General features: G+C 41.6%; 2 protein-coding genes across 3 annotated transcripts; both read right to left on the reverse strand.

Annotated features, from left to right (window-relative positions):
* Positions 1-638: 638 nt before the first annotated feature.
* Positions 639-14,827, reverse strand: LOC128976338 (uncharacterized). Of its 2 annotated transcripts, none has more exons than XM_054393539.1 (2): positions 14,740-14,827; positions 639-1,997 (listed from the first exon to the last, which is right to left on the reverse strand). In XM_054393539.1, the coding sequence occupies exon 2, from the start codon at positions 1,995-1,997 to the stop codon at positions 642-644; it is 1,356 nt and encodes a 451-aa protein (XP_054249514.1). In that variant the 5' UTR covers positions 14,740-14,827; the 3' UTR covers positions 639-641. The 2 variants fall into 2 exon arrangements, with proteins under 2 accessions (XP_054249514.1, XP_054249513.1); XM_054393538.1 differs by lacking the exon at positions 14,740-14,827 and adding an exon at positions 7,809-7,876.
* Positions 9,465-10,850, reverse strand: LOC128976339 (uncharacterized). Its single transcript, XM_054393540.1, has one exon. The coding sequence runs from the start codon at positions 10,848-10,850 to the stop codon at positions 9,525-9,527; it is 1,326 nt and encodes a 441-aa protein (XP_054249515.1). The 3' UTR covers positions 9,465-9,524.
* Positions 14,828-16,705: the final 1,878 nt, after the last annotated feature.

A 16,705-nucleotide genomic window follows, 5' to 3' on the forward strand; every position in this document is an offset into this window, starting at 1 on the left:
CCAGTGCTAGAGCTGATGCATTTTCTTACCCTACCTCTGTGATTATGAGTTACAGTGTTAATGCTAATGCAGCTCTTCATCTGGGAGATGCTGTCCCAAGCCATCTTTCAACAGGCACCATAAAGCACAGCTGGATTCTTTTTAACCACCAAGTACTTCAGAGATACAAATAACCATAAATCAGTTCACTCTTCAGGTAGTACACAGGTTCATTGCACTAGCAAAACCATCCATCCCTGTTTATGAAGATGGGAAAAGAAAAAGACAGCTAGAAATGGGTATAGTATGTTTCTAATTTCTGCATGGTTACTTTCTAGGCCTTGAATAATGCCCTTTCATACTTAGAGACATGGAGAAAAGCTATCTTCTCACTATGCCTCAGCTTTCACATCTTACAAAGGTGCAGTAGAGACTTTACCTGAGGAACTCTGTTCTTAAATACCACTTAGTCACTGTGGGCTCTCACAAGATCCCATGTCTCAGTTCTCAAATCCAACACATTCACCTTCATAGAGTACATAAAAAGAGTCTAAATCTCTGCAAGATGTAAACTTCATGTGGATGAGATTTTAAAATGACCTCTAAACAATGTCCTTCGATTCCCCACCATACACTGGCTCTCCACTTTCCCTCCATTGAGCTTACAGCACGATTTGATGTAGCACCTTGTTAACATTCATGATTAATGATGAGTTGTATTTCCACAGTGTTGTATCCCTGATGAGGGCTTCTCTGGGAAGGCTTCCTTGAAGGGGCACCCGACAGTGATAAATGAGGGCAAAATCCATAGGAACATTCACACTGTTGCCATAAGCATGTAGGACAGAGTGGACTGAAGTCTGAATCACTTTTCTTGGATCCACTATCATTTTCTTGGGGTTGATTACATGTTTCCTGTCAGGCTCTCTGTGAACATGCTGCAATATGTTAACACCTGGCACAGCATTCCAGGATGAAATATTGAACATAGGTGTAGATACAGTTTTGGGGAAGATGTGATTCTCAAAGAGGAAAACAGCAGCACCTGGATGTTGCTGCTGAAGGCTGTGCATCATTGTTTTCCAGTCTGGGTGCTTAAGGGGAAGAATGATTTCATCAGCATCATTAAGAATCACAAACTTGCTCCTCTGCATGTTACGGTACACACAGTCATTTAGAGCTGTGATTTGTCCATAGTAGCCAATGTGAGTTCCATCTTGCATGAAGTGCCAGTTAATAGACACCTTGAGATGTGAGTCTATTGGCCAGGGAATTACCTCTACAATTCCTTCTTCCATATAAAACTTCAAGACTTTCTCCATCAGGTGGCTGCAGTTGTTCTTATAGATCACCACCTTCTGTACCCCAAGAATCCTGTACATTTCCATACTCTGTATGAACTGCAAGACATTGTTGTAGTTTCCAAACATGGTAGAGATGCACAGAGTGAAGTCCACAGAAGAAGGCTCAGCCTTGCGGTTTTTGATTTCAAACCTTGGCAGCTGATCAATATCCCCGTGGGGAAACTGGTGAATGGATACATGTGTTGGATCACAGCTTCCAGGCTCCAAACAAATTATATCTGTTGCACCATAAGGGAAATCAAATCTGTCTGAGTGAACATCAATATCTGCTTTGGATACATAGATCTTTCCATCAGGCTGACAGCAGAACCAGCAGTACAGTTCTTTCACCTCCTCGTGGTGAACAATCCCAATCACACGAGTGAGCTTTCTTTTTCTGTTGTCGAAGTAAGGAGATATAATAAAAGTTCTGTTACCTTTTAATGGTGTTATGGTGCTGTTGGCAATTTTCCCTCTACAGCTGCTGCTTTCTTGAATTACTTTTGGCAGGTTAGATAGTCTCTGTAACCTAAGATAAGAAAGCGTGACCATTGACGTTAGAGTAATGAGGCCTACAGCAGCTGCAAAGTAAGACTTCTTCCCACCACATAGCATTCTGGATGTATCTGAACGGAGATGCAAATTTCTTTGTCCTTGCACTTTATGCTGCCGCATCTGCAGAAAAGAAAATATCCAGCATGAGAAAACGTTGAGTCATGACTGGTGCTCAAACAAGATGGGGGACAAGTCCCTGTCACTGTGCAATGAGGTAGTCGAAAGACCAATCCACTATGCTTTTATGAAAGATCAACCACAGAACACACCTGCAATGGGGTGGATGAGACTGGATGTGACACTGCACCTCTATATGCTGGATGTGCAGAACACTTTCTGTACATGGAGGGTTCTGTGACAGAACATGATAGAGGTCTATGCACAGGAGAACAAGGAGCCATACAATGGTTTGATTTGGAAGGGACTTTAAAGATCATCTAGCTCCAACCCCCACGCCACGGGCAGAGACCAGGCTGCTTATGACCTCATCCAACCTGGCCCTGAACACTTCAATGGAGGCAGCATCCACGACCTCCTTGGACAACCTGTTCTAGTATCTCACCACCTTCACTGTCATGAATTCCTTCCTAATCTCCAGTCTAAATCTTTCCTCTCCTATCTTAAAGTCATTCCCCTTCATCCTGTCACTGCAAGTCTATCCCCTGCTCTCCTGTAGCCCCTTTCAGGTACTGGAAGGCTGCTCTAAGGCCTCCCTAGAGTCTTTTCTTCCTCAGGCTGAACAGCCCCAACTATCACAGCCTGTGCCCCCCACAGGAGAGGTGGTTCCAGCCCTCTGATCATCTTTGTGGCCATTTTCATTACTTTCCATAATTCAAATTTTAGAACATCTAATTAAATAATAAGTTTTAAAAACAAGTGTCTGAGGTTTTTTTTTTCCTCTATATATAGTGTAGACTTAAATAACACATAAAAACCCAAACCCCTTTCTCAACCAGACTTCTCAGAGACAGGTAAGGAGAAAATACATAATAACTCAAGGTCATTAAAAACATGGCAATTGGGGACTGCACATGATGGGGTAGCTAAAACCTCTACTGCATAAATTCCCTAACCTGCAGCTCACCACAGAGAAGACAACACATACGGAGAAGGGTCACTGCACACAACTCACCATGAGACAGGTGAAATCTATGCAGGTATAAAGCACTCACAGCTACCATTCTCTACCCTGCTTAGCATTGTAGAAGGCAGAGCTTGCAGGGAAGATCAACTTGCTAGAGACACTTGCTAAGCTCCTGGCAGGATTTGGGGGTCATGTCTTGAAGTCTTGCTCCTGCAAGACAGCAAAGCATCCCTGAGCACCTGGATGGCCAAAGTATTCAGCAGCCCTCATGTGCTACAGGTGTTAATCCCTGAGAGGGAGCTCATAGTCTTCTCCTGCAGCAACTCCTGAAAGTGCAGCTCACTTTAAAGTTTCCTCTAGAATTCCATCTTTAGGCATCCAGGTATCATCCACAAACAATAAAGGTGACAGCAAGTGTCCTCAGAGGCCTGCTTGTACCACAGAGATTCTTGGAAGAAGAGTGACTCAGCTTAATCAAATTCATGTTAGACCAGAGAACTGCACTGGTAAAGGAGAGTGTCCCTGACTGGGTAAACTGCCAGGATAGAATTAAACTGATTCTACTGCACAAGATGAAGAAAACATTTCTAGTAGGCATATTACAGCTGCATAAAGCCAGTTTTTGAGGAAAAAAAAAAAAAACAAACCACACCCTGAAAAGATCCAGATTTCTAGGTATATATTTTATAGCTCAAACAGGCAGCAATGTGTAGCAGATATTGGAAGATTCTCCTATTTCTTGTCCTGTTGTCTGCTTCTCAAGACTCTTAATGGAATCTCTGAAGCACTTAGTAACTTAAGTATCTTCAGGGAGAATGCATGTGCTGAGTATCTAATAATAATAATTAAACCTAATATTATATACTTCTTCTTGCATTTCACACATTGTACAAAGCTATTTTGAGAGCCTTTATCTTGATCCTGATTCACGAGGGAACAGAAATCTAGCAAAGTGGAAAAGATACAAAACTAGAAAGAACCTAAATCCCTATTTTGATCCATTCCTCACACTCAGCAGTTTCATAACTTTAGGTGCCAAAATTCAATGGCAGTTTTCCTGCTTGGCTTAAAAAAATTCCCTTAGGTCTGGTTTTCTGCTTCAACATGGTACTTCCCAATAAATAAAATCCAGCTTCTGTATCTCAGCTGAGTTTAAGCAAAACATTGCTGCCCATGCTTTCCAAACAACAGTCAACATTTTCACAATTGCTCTTTCCTGAAAGAGCAAAGGAAGGAAGAACTATGGTCACAGCATACTCCTTAAAATACTCCATTTGCCAAGGCGGACAAGATTTCTAACATCCCTTCCTAGATACCAGGAAATTGCTCTACAGACCAGAAAAGCCATAGGACACCAGAAATCTCACTGTATCACCCCAGGCACAAACAGCAGCAGCCAGCACCAACTCTGTTGTCTCTAAAGCCCCCCATAAAAGTCCTTACAATTTAGAGCAGCACTACTGGTAAGAGCCTGCTACTGTCCTACAACTTTCTGCTGGCAGTTGGTGACTGAGAACAGCTCACATGTTCTGAGTCTTTTCATTCAACATCCTGAAGTCAGACAAATTGTTCCCCTTGGGCATTATTATCTCTAGGCTGTTGTATATTTTAGTGTTCTTACCACACAGAGCAGGTCACATTTAACACTTTTTTCCTCAATCTTATCTATTTATGGCTTAAAATATTGTTCAATCTTAGAGAATACATAGTTTTTACTAAAGAAGTATCAAAACATGTCAACATTAAATAATACAATTAATTTATTACCAATACCATTATTTTATTACCAGTAATTTCTTACACTTAATTTACTATTACTCATTTATGACTAATTTATTAATAATTAATATATAATTAATAGTGAACACCAGACAGGAAAAAGTACCTTTTCAAAGCAGACAGCTCACAGAAGTTCTGTTCAGTCCTCCATTTATTTTCTCCTAAGGTATCATCTCCAAATTATTTAACCAGGTAAAAGCTTCAGTATTTTTTTAAGATTAACTGCAAGAACTGTTCAATACAGAACAATACTGGGGGGTGGGGGGGGAAAACACTTGTACAATACCTGAGACACTGGCTGGCACTTTTTATTCCAGATGGGACTGGTGCTCCTTAATATCTGTAAGAGCAGCCACACCTACCAGAAAAACGAGTTTTGCTTCTCTTGAGCAAACCATACAGTTGCCTCCCCAGAAGTTAATGTAAATTGTAAACTTAAGCATGTGGTTGTTGAAGCAAAACCAACATTGGATTATTTTTTAAAGGCTGCTTAAGTTTCCTTGTGGAAATTAATCCATGCATGTTGATTTTATCCGCAGTTCATACAAACTTAAAGACAACTAGAAAAGTACTCTGTACGTCTGCATTTTGGGGGGGCAGTAGTTTTTTAGTGCCATACTATAGGCCTGATTAAAATAGGTAGATATAGATTCTGATCAGGCACATTCTGATCTGAAACAACAGCAACTTCCAGAAGCAAAGGAAGCAAAATACAGAACTCATGACACACCAGAACCCAGAATCTTAAAGACGTAATTATTGGAGGAATTAAATTTATTCTTTTCCCAGCATGTGACTCATGAATTTTGATCCTCTGAAATTAACAGCACAGATATGTAGGCAGAAAATATATAAAGTCAGATCAATTAGGAACATCAATTTTGTACGGCTTCACTATAGAGAATAATTGGCCAACTTTAACCTCAAAACTATGCTTCCAGCATATTTAAGAGAGTTTATTTTGTAACAGCAATAACAGCAACATTAATTAATTCTGGGTTTGTGTCTTTTAATTCCAATTACTGTTCAAGTAGAACATAAGACAAAGTATGCAGATTTGCTTTAATACTAAATTTAGTTAATGGTGTTAATGGCTACTTTGCCATTGCTTTTTTTCCTTTAAACAAGCCAGGCTGTTCTCATACCATCCCATAAGAAACACTCTTCTGTGACCAGCTGCTTCTGTACAGTTATCCCAGTTTCATTTAACCTTTAGCACAGAAGACCACAAATCTCTGTTCCTTTGTACATGACATGGATGGAAATTTTCTCATTATTGTTGGAAATATTCTTTCTCAACATATGCCAGGGTTAGATTTTTTGCAGATGCATCACACTGCACAGACACATCTGAGCTTGTCATCAGACAAAGATTAAGACATCTACCCAGTCTTTCAGCCAAGCACAGTTACACAATGTGTTTTCTTCTGCAGCAAAGTCATAATAAAGAGTTCCTGTCTCAGAATTTCATGGTTTGGTCTGGACAGGACCTTTAAAGCTCATGGAGTTCCACTCTGCTATGAGCAGGGACACCTTTCACTAGATCGGCTTCCTCAAATTAGTCACATTTCTCTGTACTTGTTTTCACAGCATTAAGCAGGCTGGAAAAGACCTTTGAGATCATCAAATCCAACCTATCCCCCAACACCTTCTAAGCAACTAAACCATGGCACTAAATGCCTCACCCAGTCCTTTTTTAAACACTTCCAGGGGCGGTGACTCCACCACCTCCTCGGGCAGCCCATTCCAGTGGCCAATCTTTCCGTGAAGGATTTCTTCCTAACATCCAGCCTAAACTTCCCCTGGTGCAGCTTGAGACTGTGCCCTCTCGTTCTGTCACTGGTTGCCTGGGAGAAGAGACTGACCCCCACCTGGCTATAGTCCTTCTAAAACCTACTCTAAAACCTTATGTACGGCAAGGCTGTACTTACAAACTTGCATATACTTATTTTTATCCCTTCCTGAACCAAGAATTGTTCATGCTTTCTTTTGCCACACTGTACCACTACACTCATGACACGTTTATTAAACACCCATTACAGGATCTCTAATAGCTTGTCTTAGAAGTTTTGAAACAGAAAATTATTCAGTTATCACCTTCCAGCTGAAAGGTTGCTGGTTTACGTTTGCTTCACAACTTCTATTTTCAGACCTTCTATTGAATCATCTTGCCTTAACCCTCCACAATTAACACAATTGTCCTTAGTAAAAGGTGGAACAATGTGCTAATTTAGTTACAGCTGTTCCTCAGTCACTGTTAACCTCCCCATGTTCTCTGCATTGTGGCCTTCCTTTGCAGTGTTTTCTTTGCATTGAGGTAATTTAAGTCCTTCTGTGCTGCTTATTTCAGTATCTTTGCAATTACATCGAGTTTAATTTTGGGTAAGTCCCAATTCATTAGTTTATCTCACAATCCAAGGTGAGAATAGGTAGCAAGTGACAAGAGGTGACTGCAAAGTTTCAGTCATTAAGATGCAGTATTAGAATCAGTAGTAGAACCCAATCCTTGGTTTATCCAGGGTTTAACTAAAAAGCCACCACCACCAAATCAGCTTATTTTGTGAAGAAGTTCTCTATCCTCTCCATTTTTTGCTCAACTAGATTTTGTGACCTCGGCAAAGAAATCAATCAGGAAAAACAAACAAACAAACAAACACCCTACAAACCACCACCACCAACAAAAACCAACCACACAACGAGATTTAAAAGACTTGTTCTGGCTTTTTGCCTTTCTTACTACATTTGTCTTAGCTGGGACTGATTTGATTTTCTTCACAGCAGCTCACAGGCTGCTGTGGTTTGGGTCTGTGACCAAAACACTGTTTCAAACACAAACACGTTTTAGCTGTTGCTGAACAGTGCTTACACAGTGCCAAAGCCTTCTCACCTAAACCAAACTCACCCAAAGCCTCTTCCACACCACATGGCACCATGCTCGGAACTGAAAGCTGGGGGAAAGAGGAGGAAGGGGCAGACGTGTGGTATCGTGGCACTTGAATTCTCAAGGCACCAATTCTCAAGTTACAGGTGCTGCAGGCTTACCTTCCTGGAAATGGCTAAAAACCTACCTGCTGGTGGGAAGGAGCGAACAAATTCTTTGGTTTGCTTGTACGCCGAGCTTTGCTTTGCGTCAAGAACTGTGTTTACCAACCCACGAGTTCTCGCTCTTGCCCTTGGCCATCCCACTGCGGGGTGGGGAGGGCGGGAGCGGCTGTGTGGGGCTCAGCTGCCTCCCGAGGCTAACCCACAGCACACGCCGAAGCCGCTCTCCAGGGCACTGCTGCTTTAGCTCTGACATTGCACTGCAGGCACGGAGCGCGTTCAGGCGGAGACTCCAACAAACCAGGTTGCACAACTTCAACTTACCGCTTATGCGGTTAGCACGAGTACTGAAAAATAACGAACGTTACAGCTGCCCACCACCTAATTTGCTATTTCTCGAGTGGTAATAAACTCCCGAGCCTGACCAGCCTCTTCTGCAGTGATACAGGATCCCGAGCAGTAGCCGCAGCCCGACACTCTCTTTGCTTCCAGCAATCTGACCAGACGAACCTGCGGGCAGCAGCTTCCCCGTTGCCCTGCTCCTCTGGTCCCTGGGGAGGGCAGCGGAGCAGGGACGCTCCCGCCGCCGAAGCCCCACACAGGCAGCGGCTGCTGGCCGGCGCTGCCGGAGCCCTCCCACCCCTTCCCGGGCTCCCTGTGTGTCACCCAAACCAGCACGTCCGGAACACTTGGTGCCGGCGCTTGCCGCTGGAAGGGCCGCACCCTGCGCTGCTCCGGGCGGGGCCGTTCGCCCACGCACCGCTCGCCCGGGGCTGGAGTCTCAGTGCACCGGCCCGACCCCCGGGGATTGCTGCACACTGGTACCGGCTGCCCCACGAAGCTTTGTGCATGTGTAAAATGGAAGAACCCGAGCAAGCATATGCGTTTTCTAAATGTGAAGCAATCATTGAGAAAGTCCAAGGAAATTGGGTAATTATATCATGATAAAGGGCCAGTGGTTTATGCCAGTACTTTGACTTTATTTAGAGATGGCAACTGCTGGTCGAGTCATAGAATCATTTAAAAATCGTAGAACCATCATCACAGAATCAGTCATTCAGATTGGAAAAGACCTCTAAGATCATAAAGTCCAACCAGCAACCTACCACCACCATGCCCACTAAACCATGTCCCCAAATGCCCTGTCAGTTGTTCCTGCAAAGTACAGCATTGGCATTTGTACTGATTCCGTGGTGGGGACAATAAATTACAGACTTTTGCTGCTATGAATAATAAATTATCTTAAGTGTACAGTGCATTTTGTTGGGGTGAACATCAGTTGCCTATTGCAACACCTTTAAATTTTAGTACTGTAAATAAAAAATTGTGTCATACCCAGCAGAGGTAACTTTCAGAGCCAAAGATGACTAATTTGTCTCCAAAGGGATGTATCCCAGATAAGAAATATGGCACACCGGTTTACTGCATATAGACTGCATATAATAATGTTATCATGCACTCTCCAACCATGTGCAAACATCTCTAGCAAACTGAGCTGTAGCCTCAACCACCCTTCTTGGCTCAAGCAAAATCTTTTTTTTTTTTGATTAAAAATCAGTTCCCTAGCTGCCTTTATTAAGTTTACAAATCCAGTGCATTTACCTTGGTACAGTACAAAAGGGATGTTCTCCTAAATTTCTGCAAGATGTAAACTTCATGTGGATGAGATTTTAATATGGCCTCTAAACGATATCCTCTGCTCCTCTGCCATACACTGGCTCTCCACTTTCCCTCCATTGAGCTTACAGCACGATTTGATGTAGCACCTTGTTAACATTCATGATTAATGATGAGTTGTATTTCCACAGTGTTGTATCCCTAATGAGGGCTCCCCTGGGAAGGCTTGCTTGAAGGGGCTCCCGACAGTGATAAACTAAGGCAACATTCATGGGAACATACACAGTCGTGCCATAAGCATGTAGGACAGAGTGGACTGAAGTCTGAATCACTTTTCTTGGATCCACTATCATTTTCCTGCGATTGAAAATCTTTTTCGAGTCAGGCTCTCTGTGAACATGCTGCAATATGTTAACACCTGGCACAGCATTCCAGGATGAAATATTGAACATAGGAGTAGATACAGTTTTGGGGAAGATGTGATTCTCAAAGAGGAAAACAGCAGCACCTGGATGTTGCTGCTGAAGGCTGTGCATCATTGTTTTCCAGTCTGGGTGCTTAAGGGGAAGAATGATTTCATCAGCATCATTAAGAATCACAAACTTGCTCCTCTGCATGTTACGGTACACACAGTCATTTAGAGCTGTGATTTGTCCATAGTAGCCAATGTGAGTTCCATCTTTCATGAAGCGCCAGTTAGTAGATACCTTGAGATGTGAGTCTATTGGCCAGGGAATTACCTCTACAATTCCTTCTTCCATATAAAACTTCAAGACTTTCTCCATCAGGTGGCTGCAGTTGTTCTTATAGATCACCACCTTCTGTACCCCAAGAATCCTGTACATTTCCATACTCTGTATGAACTGCAAGACATTGTTGTAGTTTCCAAACATGGTAGAGATGCACAGAGTGAAGTCCACAGAAGAAGGCTCAGCCTTGCGGTTTTTGATTTCAAACCTTGGCAGCTGATCAATATCCCCGTGGGGAAACTGGTGAATGGATACATGTGTTGGATCACAGCTTCCAGGCTCCAAACAAATTATATCTGTTGCACCATAAGGAAAATCAAATCTGTCTGAGTGAACATCAATATTTGCTTTGGATACAGAGATCTTTCCATCAGGCTGACAGCAGAACCAGCAGTACAGTTCTTTTACATTCTTGTGGTGAACAATCCCAATCACACGAGTGAGCTTTCTGTCTCTGTCATCAAAGTAAGGAGATATAATAAATGTTCTGTTACCTTTTAATGGTGTTATTGCATTTTGAGCAGGTTTTCCCCTACATGGCTGAATCACTGGACTGGCCGTTGTTGTAGCTGCTTGGGGGGAGTTTTTTCTTGCTGTGTTATTCTGTAGCTGAACATCTTTAACATAGCAGAAGAAAATGCTTGAAAAAATAAGAATACATGCAAGAAAAGCCCCAATTTGCTTTTTTCCACAGTGTATCATTGCTGCATTTCTCAATGTGAAACTGAGCATTATACTCAGTCTTCTTTTCACTTCCTTTAAAACAAAGCAGACACACAACAAAGCACACCTTCAGTGATTTGGAAAAAGAAGAAAGTTTTGTATTGAACTGCATTCTCCTAAATACAATATTTACTGTCTGGATACTTTACACTTTAGAATGAAGACCTGGCTTTGCCTACAGGATTGAATAAAATGGAGACATTCTCATAAATCTGAAAATCATTCTGAACTGTATTGTATTTCACAGGTGGGCTCAGTGCAACAGTTTCAGCTGGTTTGGTGTGCAGTAATGGCAATACAGTGCAATTTGAATTACTTCAGAGGTGAAGCAATTTTATGTTAGTGAAAACTCCCAATCTTTCCTTTCTGGTATTCTGAGATGCTTGTAAAACCAGAGAGGTATCCTTTCTTCTTCCTAAAAAAAGGTGCTGGGAACACAAATTCAAACTGCATTCTTTTGTAGCGAGCAGGAATAATCCTGTCATAGTCTCTCAGTGTCTTGATTCCCAAGCCTCAGACAAAATATTTTCAGGACCTCATAGGACTCTGTGGTATTCAACTTTATCTAGGAAAAGAGGTTTGAAAAAGATGACCTCTTCAGTTCTCCAGGTGGCTGTGATTACCTGAAATGTAAATTGCTTTTGCCACTGAAGATGCCCAGTGTCAGACCACAGTTCTAAATCAGCAGCTGATTTTGGTTAGACTTTGTGTGAATATTGTGAACCTCCCCTGGGACCACATGCACAACTAAACTTTTTTAACCTTGCCAAGATGTTGCCAAATCAGACTACAAAGTGAAGATTTCCAGTATAGAGTCACAGCTCAGTACATACAGATGCTTAAACCCCCAAGCAGATCAAAGGCAAATTAAATGCAAACATAACTAAACCAAACCTTGCAGCCATGAGGACATGATACAATGTGAGACATCACAACAACACATCAGAACAATTAATCATTGTCTGTACTGTTCTTTCCTCTGGTTTACACTCAGTCTCAGCTGATTAACTGCTTTCTAATTGCACACGAAATTGTCACTTTAGTTACAGCTCTATTCTGACTTCAGAGTGGTAGGCCTGAAGAATGCAATGAAAGCACTGCTGCCTGGTGTAATTTGCAAATCCAGGATGTTGCTCAGAAGTTCTTTTTCATTTACAGGCCTAAAAAATGTAGGAAGTTATTTTAAATTATGTTTAATGACTCATTCTATAAAGTTCAAATCTTGTGTTGCTGTCTGAAGAGTCACACAAGCTGTGGACCCTCCCCTTTCACCAGTTTGTGTGCAGAATAGTTTGTAACATGCTCACAAAGTTATTCATTTCTGCAGAAGATGTCTCCTCATCTGCTTTAAATACTTCTAATGTTGTCTCCTCAGTTAACCAATATAATTCAACTATGCATTTTGTTATTAGCTTACCAGCAGCTAAGGAGGACCTTGCAAGTGACATCTGCATTGAAAACAGGACACTATGTAAGAAAAGCAGAGCTGCATCACCAGGTAGCAGCTTGTACCAATGTTCTTACAATACTTACTGTTGTTCCTATGCTTGGATTGGAAACCATTTACAATTACTAGCATACTGTCTATTAAAAAACTAAGAGAAAGGATATTTTAAAGGGAAGTGTCTTTTTTTTTTTTTGTATGAGCATTTATGGGAAGTGGGATTGAAAAATGCTTACAGAACATTTCAGGTGTAAAAAAACACAAAAGAAAAAGAAGCCAACAACAATATGGAAGAACAGTCACTTTGAGTTCTAGTTCTTGTTTTTAATCCACCATTGCTTTTATTTTACTTTCCTTTTTCTTTTTTTTCCCCCTCTCTTCCATCCCTCCCCACTTTGGAGGTGGAGTTTAGCTGTCAGCGGAAGGAGTCACCAGAATTCTTCACAGAGATAGGAGCAGGTTTGAAGATTGAGAAGCATGTAACAAGGGCAAAGTACAGGAGCCTTGATAAGGTTGTAAAAGTAGAGTAGACTATGGGTCCAGTCTTCCCACCCAAGGGAACAATAAAGTGATTGAGTTTGTAGAGAAAAATCAGAGGAACCTGATACAAATTTTTCTGTGGAGGACGATTTGCTGCATAAGAGATGCAACAAATTTACTAAAGGGTGAGATGCAACCGAGCATTAATAACATTCCTCATCATTCATGTCTGTCATGTGCATCTGCAGAAACACAAGCTTCAGAGTTTTGTTGTTTTTTTTGATACAAAGTGTAAAAGTCATTACAGTGTTCTGGTCAGTCTTACAGCAGGCAGCAATATGCCTTAGATGTTTCCTGTTCCATTAGCCTTGAGAAATGTACATGAAAAATGCCTTTTTAAGGTCTAAGAAATAGTAGAAAACTCTCTTCCTGCAATAGAGACTTAATGTTGAAATCCACCCATGGCAAGCACTCTCATTTACCTCCTCTTTGTTCTGGAGCACCACTACTTCCTAGCCACTATAAAAAGAGTTCAACTGCAGTACACCCCTCTGCACAGAAGTCTCCATCTTAGATTTACATGCACATTACAAGGAGCAGGAAACTGAAATGTAACTTTGCATCTCACATCTCATAGGTGAAACACTCTGCTGTCTGTTTTTAGCTACAGGCAAGCAAAATTCCCATATTCTCTTCACAAGTTTTGTGTGCATATGTCACCCTATTTGGGCAATGCAAATTCATCCCACCAGCTTATTTTTAGACTAACAACAAGTAGTTTTAGCAGGCCAAAAGCATTATTATCCACTTGATCTGGAAAAGAATAAGCCGGCGTAGTTATGAGAAACCAGAGGCCTTGGAGGGCATGCATGGTGCCTGTGAGTCAAGATTTACAGATGGGAACACTAAAGAGAAAAGCAAGTCCCTTTGACATGAAGAAGCCTACAAAAACTAGAGAGACACAAAGATATCTGCACAGTCTGTTTAAGCTACTTACTGTTTTCTCCTCAAAAAATTTAGTTGCTGGAAACTTCCAGTGGTTTCTAAGTTGCATGCCATTTCTGTCTTTCATCTTGACCCACTCAACAGGAGTTGATACATGAATTTTCCAATAAAGGGATGGCATCGGTTCCTCAATATAAAATATGATTTGGGGTTCAGATTTGTTCCCTCTCTTTTGGAATCCACAGACCGCAGCCATTAGCTGATGCCCACTGAACTAGGTTACTAAAAATGCTGTTTCTCTTTTTCTAGCTGAAATGGGATCATTTTAAAAATGCAGCCTCTCACCTATTGTTAGAGCAATATTTTCTGACCAGAAATAGCCACTGTCATTCTGAAAAAGGATTACACAAGGGGAGAGTTAAAAGATACTGATTGCACTTAGTACTGTTTTGTATTGCCCTTTGTTCAAATGAATATCTGCTGGCAAAGCCTCACTTCATTTAAGATGACATTCCAGTGCTGAGCAAACGACCACACACTTTCACCATGTCTGATAAGTGGTCTCTGTTACAGAGGAAAACGTTTAGTGTTCTCTGAAACTGAAAAATGTCTCTCCTCTTTAAAAGAGGAGTTTTAAAATATGATAGCAGCTCTGGAACTTCTCTGCCTGTCTAGGTTAACACCACTTGCAGTACGGAGAAGAAACCAGAACACGTTTTGCTGCAAAGTATCTTAGAACGAGAAAGAGAAAAGAAACTTATTCAGACGCAACAGGAAGAGCCTTGCTTTTTTATAACTGTTGTAGGGAAGCTTTATAAAACACTGCCACTCATTTTGCCTGGAATAGTTAGACAACACCTCAGCATTTCTCAGTTTTTATGTAAAAAAGAAAACAATTGGGAGCCCATGTTTGTTATGTGCAGTCTTGATATTTCACCAGAATGTGCAAAATTCATGCCTTCCCGAATGTAAGAGCAATCACATAGTATGTTTACTCACAGTTTCAAGCCTTTTTGTCTAGCACTTCATCCCTTCCAGTGCTCCAGTTCTGCCTTCTGCTTCCACTGAGACAAGAGACCTTGCAACCTTGCTGACTCCCCAGCATCTGCTTCCTCTACACTTGTGCTGGTACTTTGGACAGCCTGCGGGAAATCTCGTGACTTGGTTGCTTCCTGTACACCACATCAGTTTGCTTTCTGTTCTGTCATTTTTTCTCACACCTTTGACTTAATGGAATGGTGCAGTCTTCACTTCAGTTGGTGCTTGTACTGTATCAGCCTCTCAAAAATCATAGTTATTAGCGGGGAGAATGATAGAGCACAATTTTCCTTGATTTAAGATTTAAATTACAGAATCATAGGATCAGCAAGGTTGGAAAAGATCTCAGAGGTCATCAAGACCAACCTATCACCCAGCACCTCATGACTAACTAAACCATGGCTTCAAGTGCCACATCCAATCATTTTTTGAACACCTGAAATGCTTCCCATTTGAGCAGCTATAACCTGAGGGATTTCAACAGTCTAATCTTAAATAGCTGCTTGTGTTTTTCAGAGGACCTTTTGGTGTAAATTTGGTCCTCTCTTATCTCTTTCACTTTTTAATGACACAAAATCAACACAGTAATTGTGTGCACAGCTGTGAGGCCAGACCATAAAATTTAGTATTAATGAGCTCAATCTTGAATCTACCACACCAGGTGTATGAACAAGGTGAATATAACTTGAGTCAACACTTGGCTGGGTGGTGGAGCTGCATTAGTGGGTAACATAAACACTGACTGAATCAGGAGGAATGGGGAAACATGAAAAACAATGAGGATGATTTGGTTTCGGGGGAGCAAACTGGATTTGCTGCCTCAGTAGCTATTCAGAGACAAACCCTCTCATTTTCTCTTAATAGAAGTGTGACATTTGCAATTGTTATTTTAAATAACTTTTGTTTCTGTGGAAAGAGACACATCTTCAGCTGTGTGAGAGGGGAAAAAGGGAAATCACAGAGGTGGCTTGGTTACAGCGGATGTATTTGGAAGGGGAAATTCAAATTGTAACTACTCAGCAATGGCAATTTGTGGCTAAGGAGCCACCTGGCATGGAGAGCAACAAGAGCTAACTGCTGAACAGGTTAAGCTGACTGGGAGCAGGAACACCAGAAATAGTATGACTTTATGTTAGGGAGAAAACTCTCCTTTGCTGCTAGGATGAGAAATGCCACATTCTGTCATGTTACAGCTGAAAGTGTGCATGTGTCAGCACAGCTGTGGGGAAACACATAAGCAAATCAATAAATCAAGAGAAGAAATAGGCCATTTTCACCTACCTCAGAAGTTCTTCAGTATTGCCTTTCAGTAAAACAATAAGAAAGAACTGCCCACCACTGTTCCTGCCTGAAGTGTGGCTGCTTGTGTTACATGGTTGTGCCACTCAGGTAGCGAATCTCCATGCAAAGGTAACGTTAGGAAATCTAGATACAAGTAAAACAAGACAACACCACCTAAGCTAGCCTCAGGAATTGACCAGTAACTTTGATACCAAGCAAGCCAGTTTATTCCACTACTAACATCATTTTCCCTTCATCAGTTGGTAGCTTTGCTCAGTTCGATATCAGAACTTTCGACCCTCTTTAACCACACACTCGGTCAGCTGAACCACTAGGGCAGCTTTGAATTTTAAATTTTTATTTTTTTTTTTAACAAGTCATTACTGGAGTTATTTCCAAAAGGACTCTGAATTTGTGCCTGCCTTTCACTTCAGAATTCAGCTGGGGAGCAAGGGAGGGGAGGAAGTAACAAACACAGAAGCCTTGCTGACTTGCTTCTCACTTCTCCTTAATGTACCTTGTACTGAGCTGAACTGGAACACGGAAAAGGAACTGCTGCTGCTGTAGCTGCAGGTATTGTCATAAAAGTGACCTGTCATGTCTTGCCTGTCTGCTGCTTCTGAGAAAGAAGCCTGTGGAGTGGCTG

The sequence above is a fragment of the Indicator indicator genome, chromosome 28 (genome assembly GCF_027791375.1).
Source record: "Indicator indicator isolate 239-I01 chromosome 28, UM_Iind_1.1, whole genome shotgun sequence".
Classification (NCBI taxonomy): Eukaryota; Metazoa; Chordata; class Aves; order Piciformes; family Indicatoridae; genus Indicator; species Indicator indicator.

Coding starts and splice junctions, on each gene's coding strand:
- LOC128976338 (XM_054393539.1), bottom strand. CDS start 1,997: ATGCGGCAGCATAAAGTGCAAGGACAAAGAAATTTGCATCTCCGTTCA.
- LOC128976339 (XM_054393540.1), bottom strand. CDS start 10,850: ATGATACACTGTGGAAAAAAGCAAATTGGGGCTTTTCTTGCATGTATT.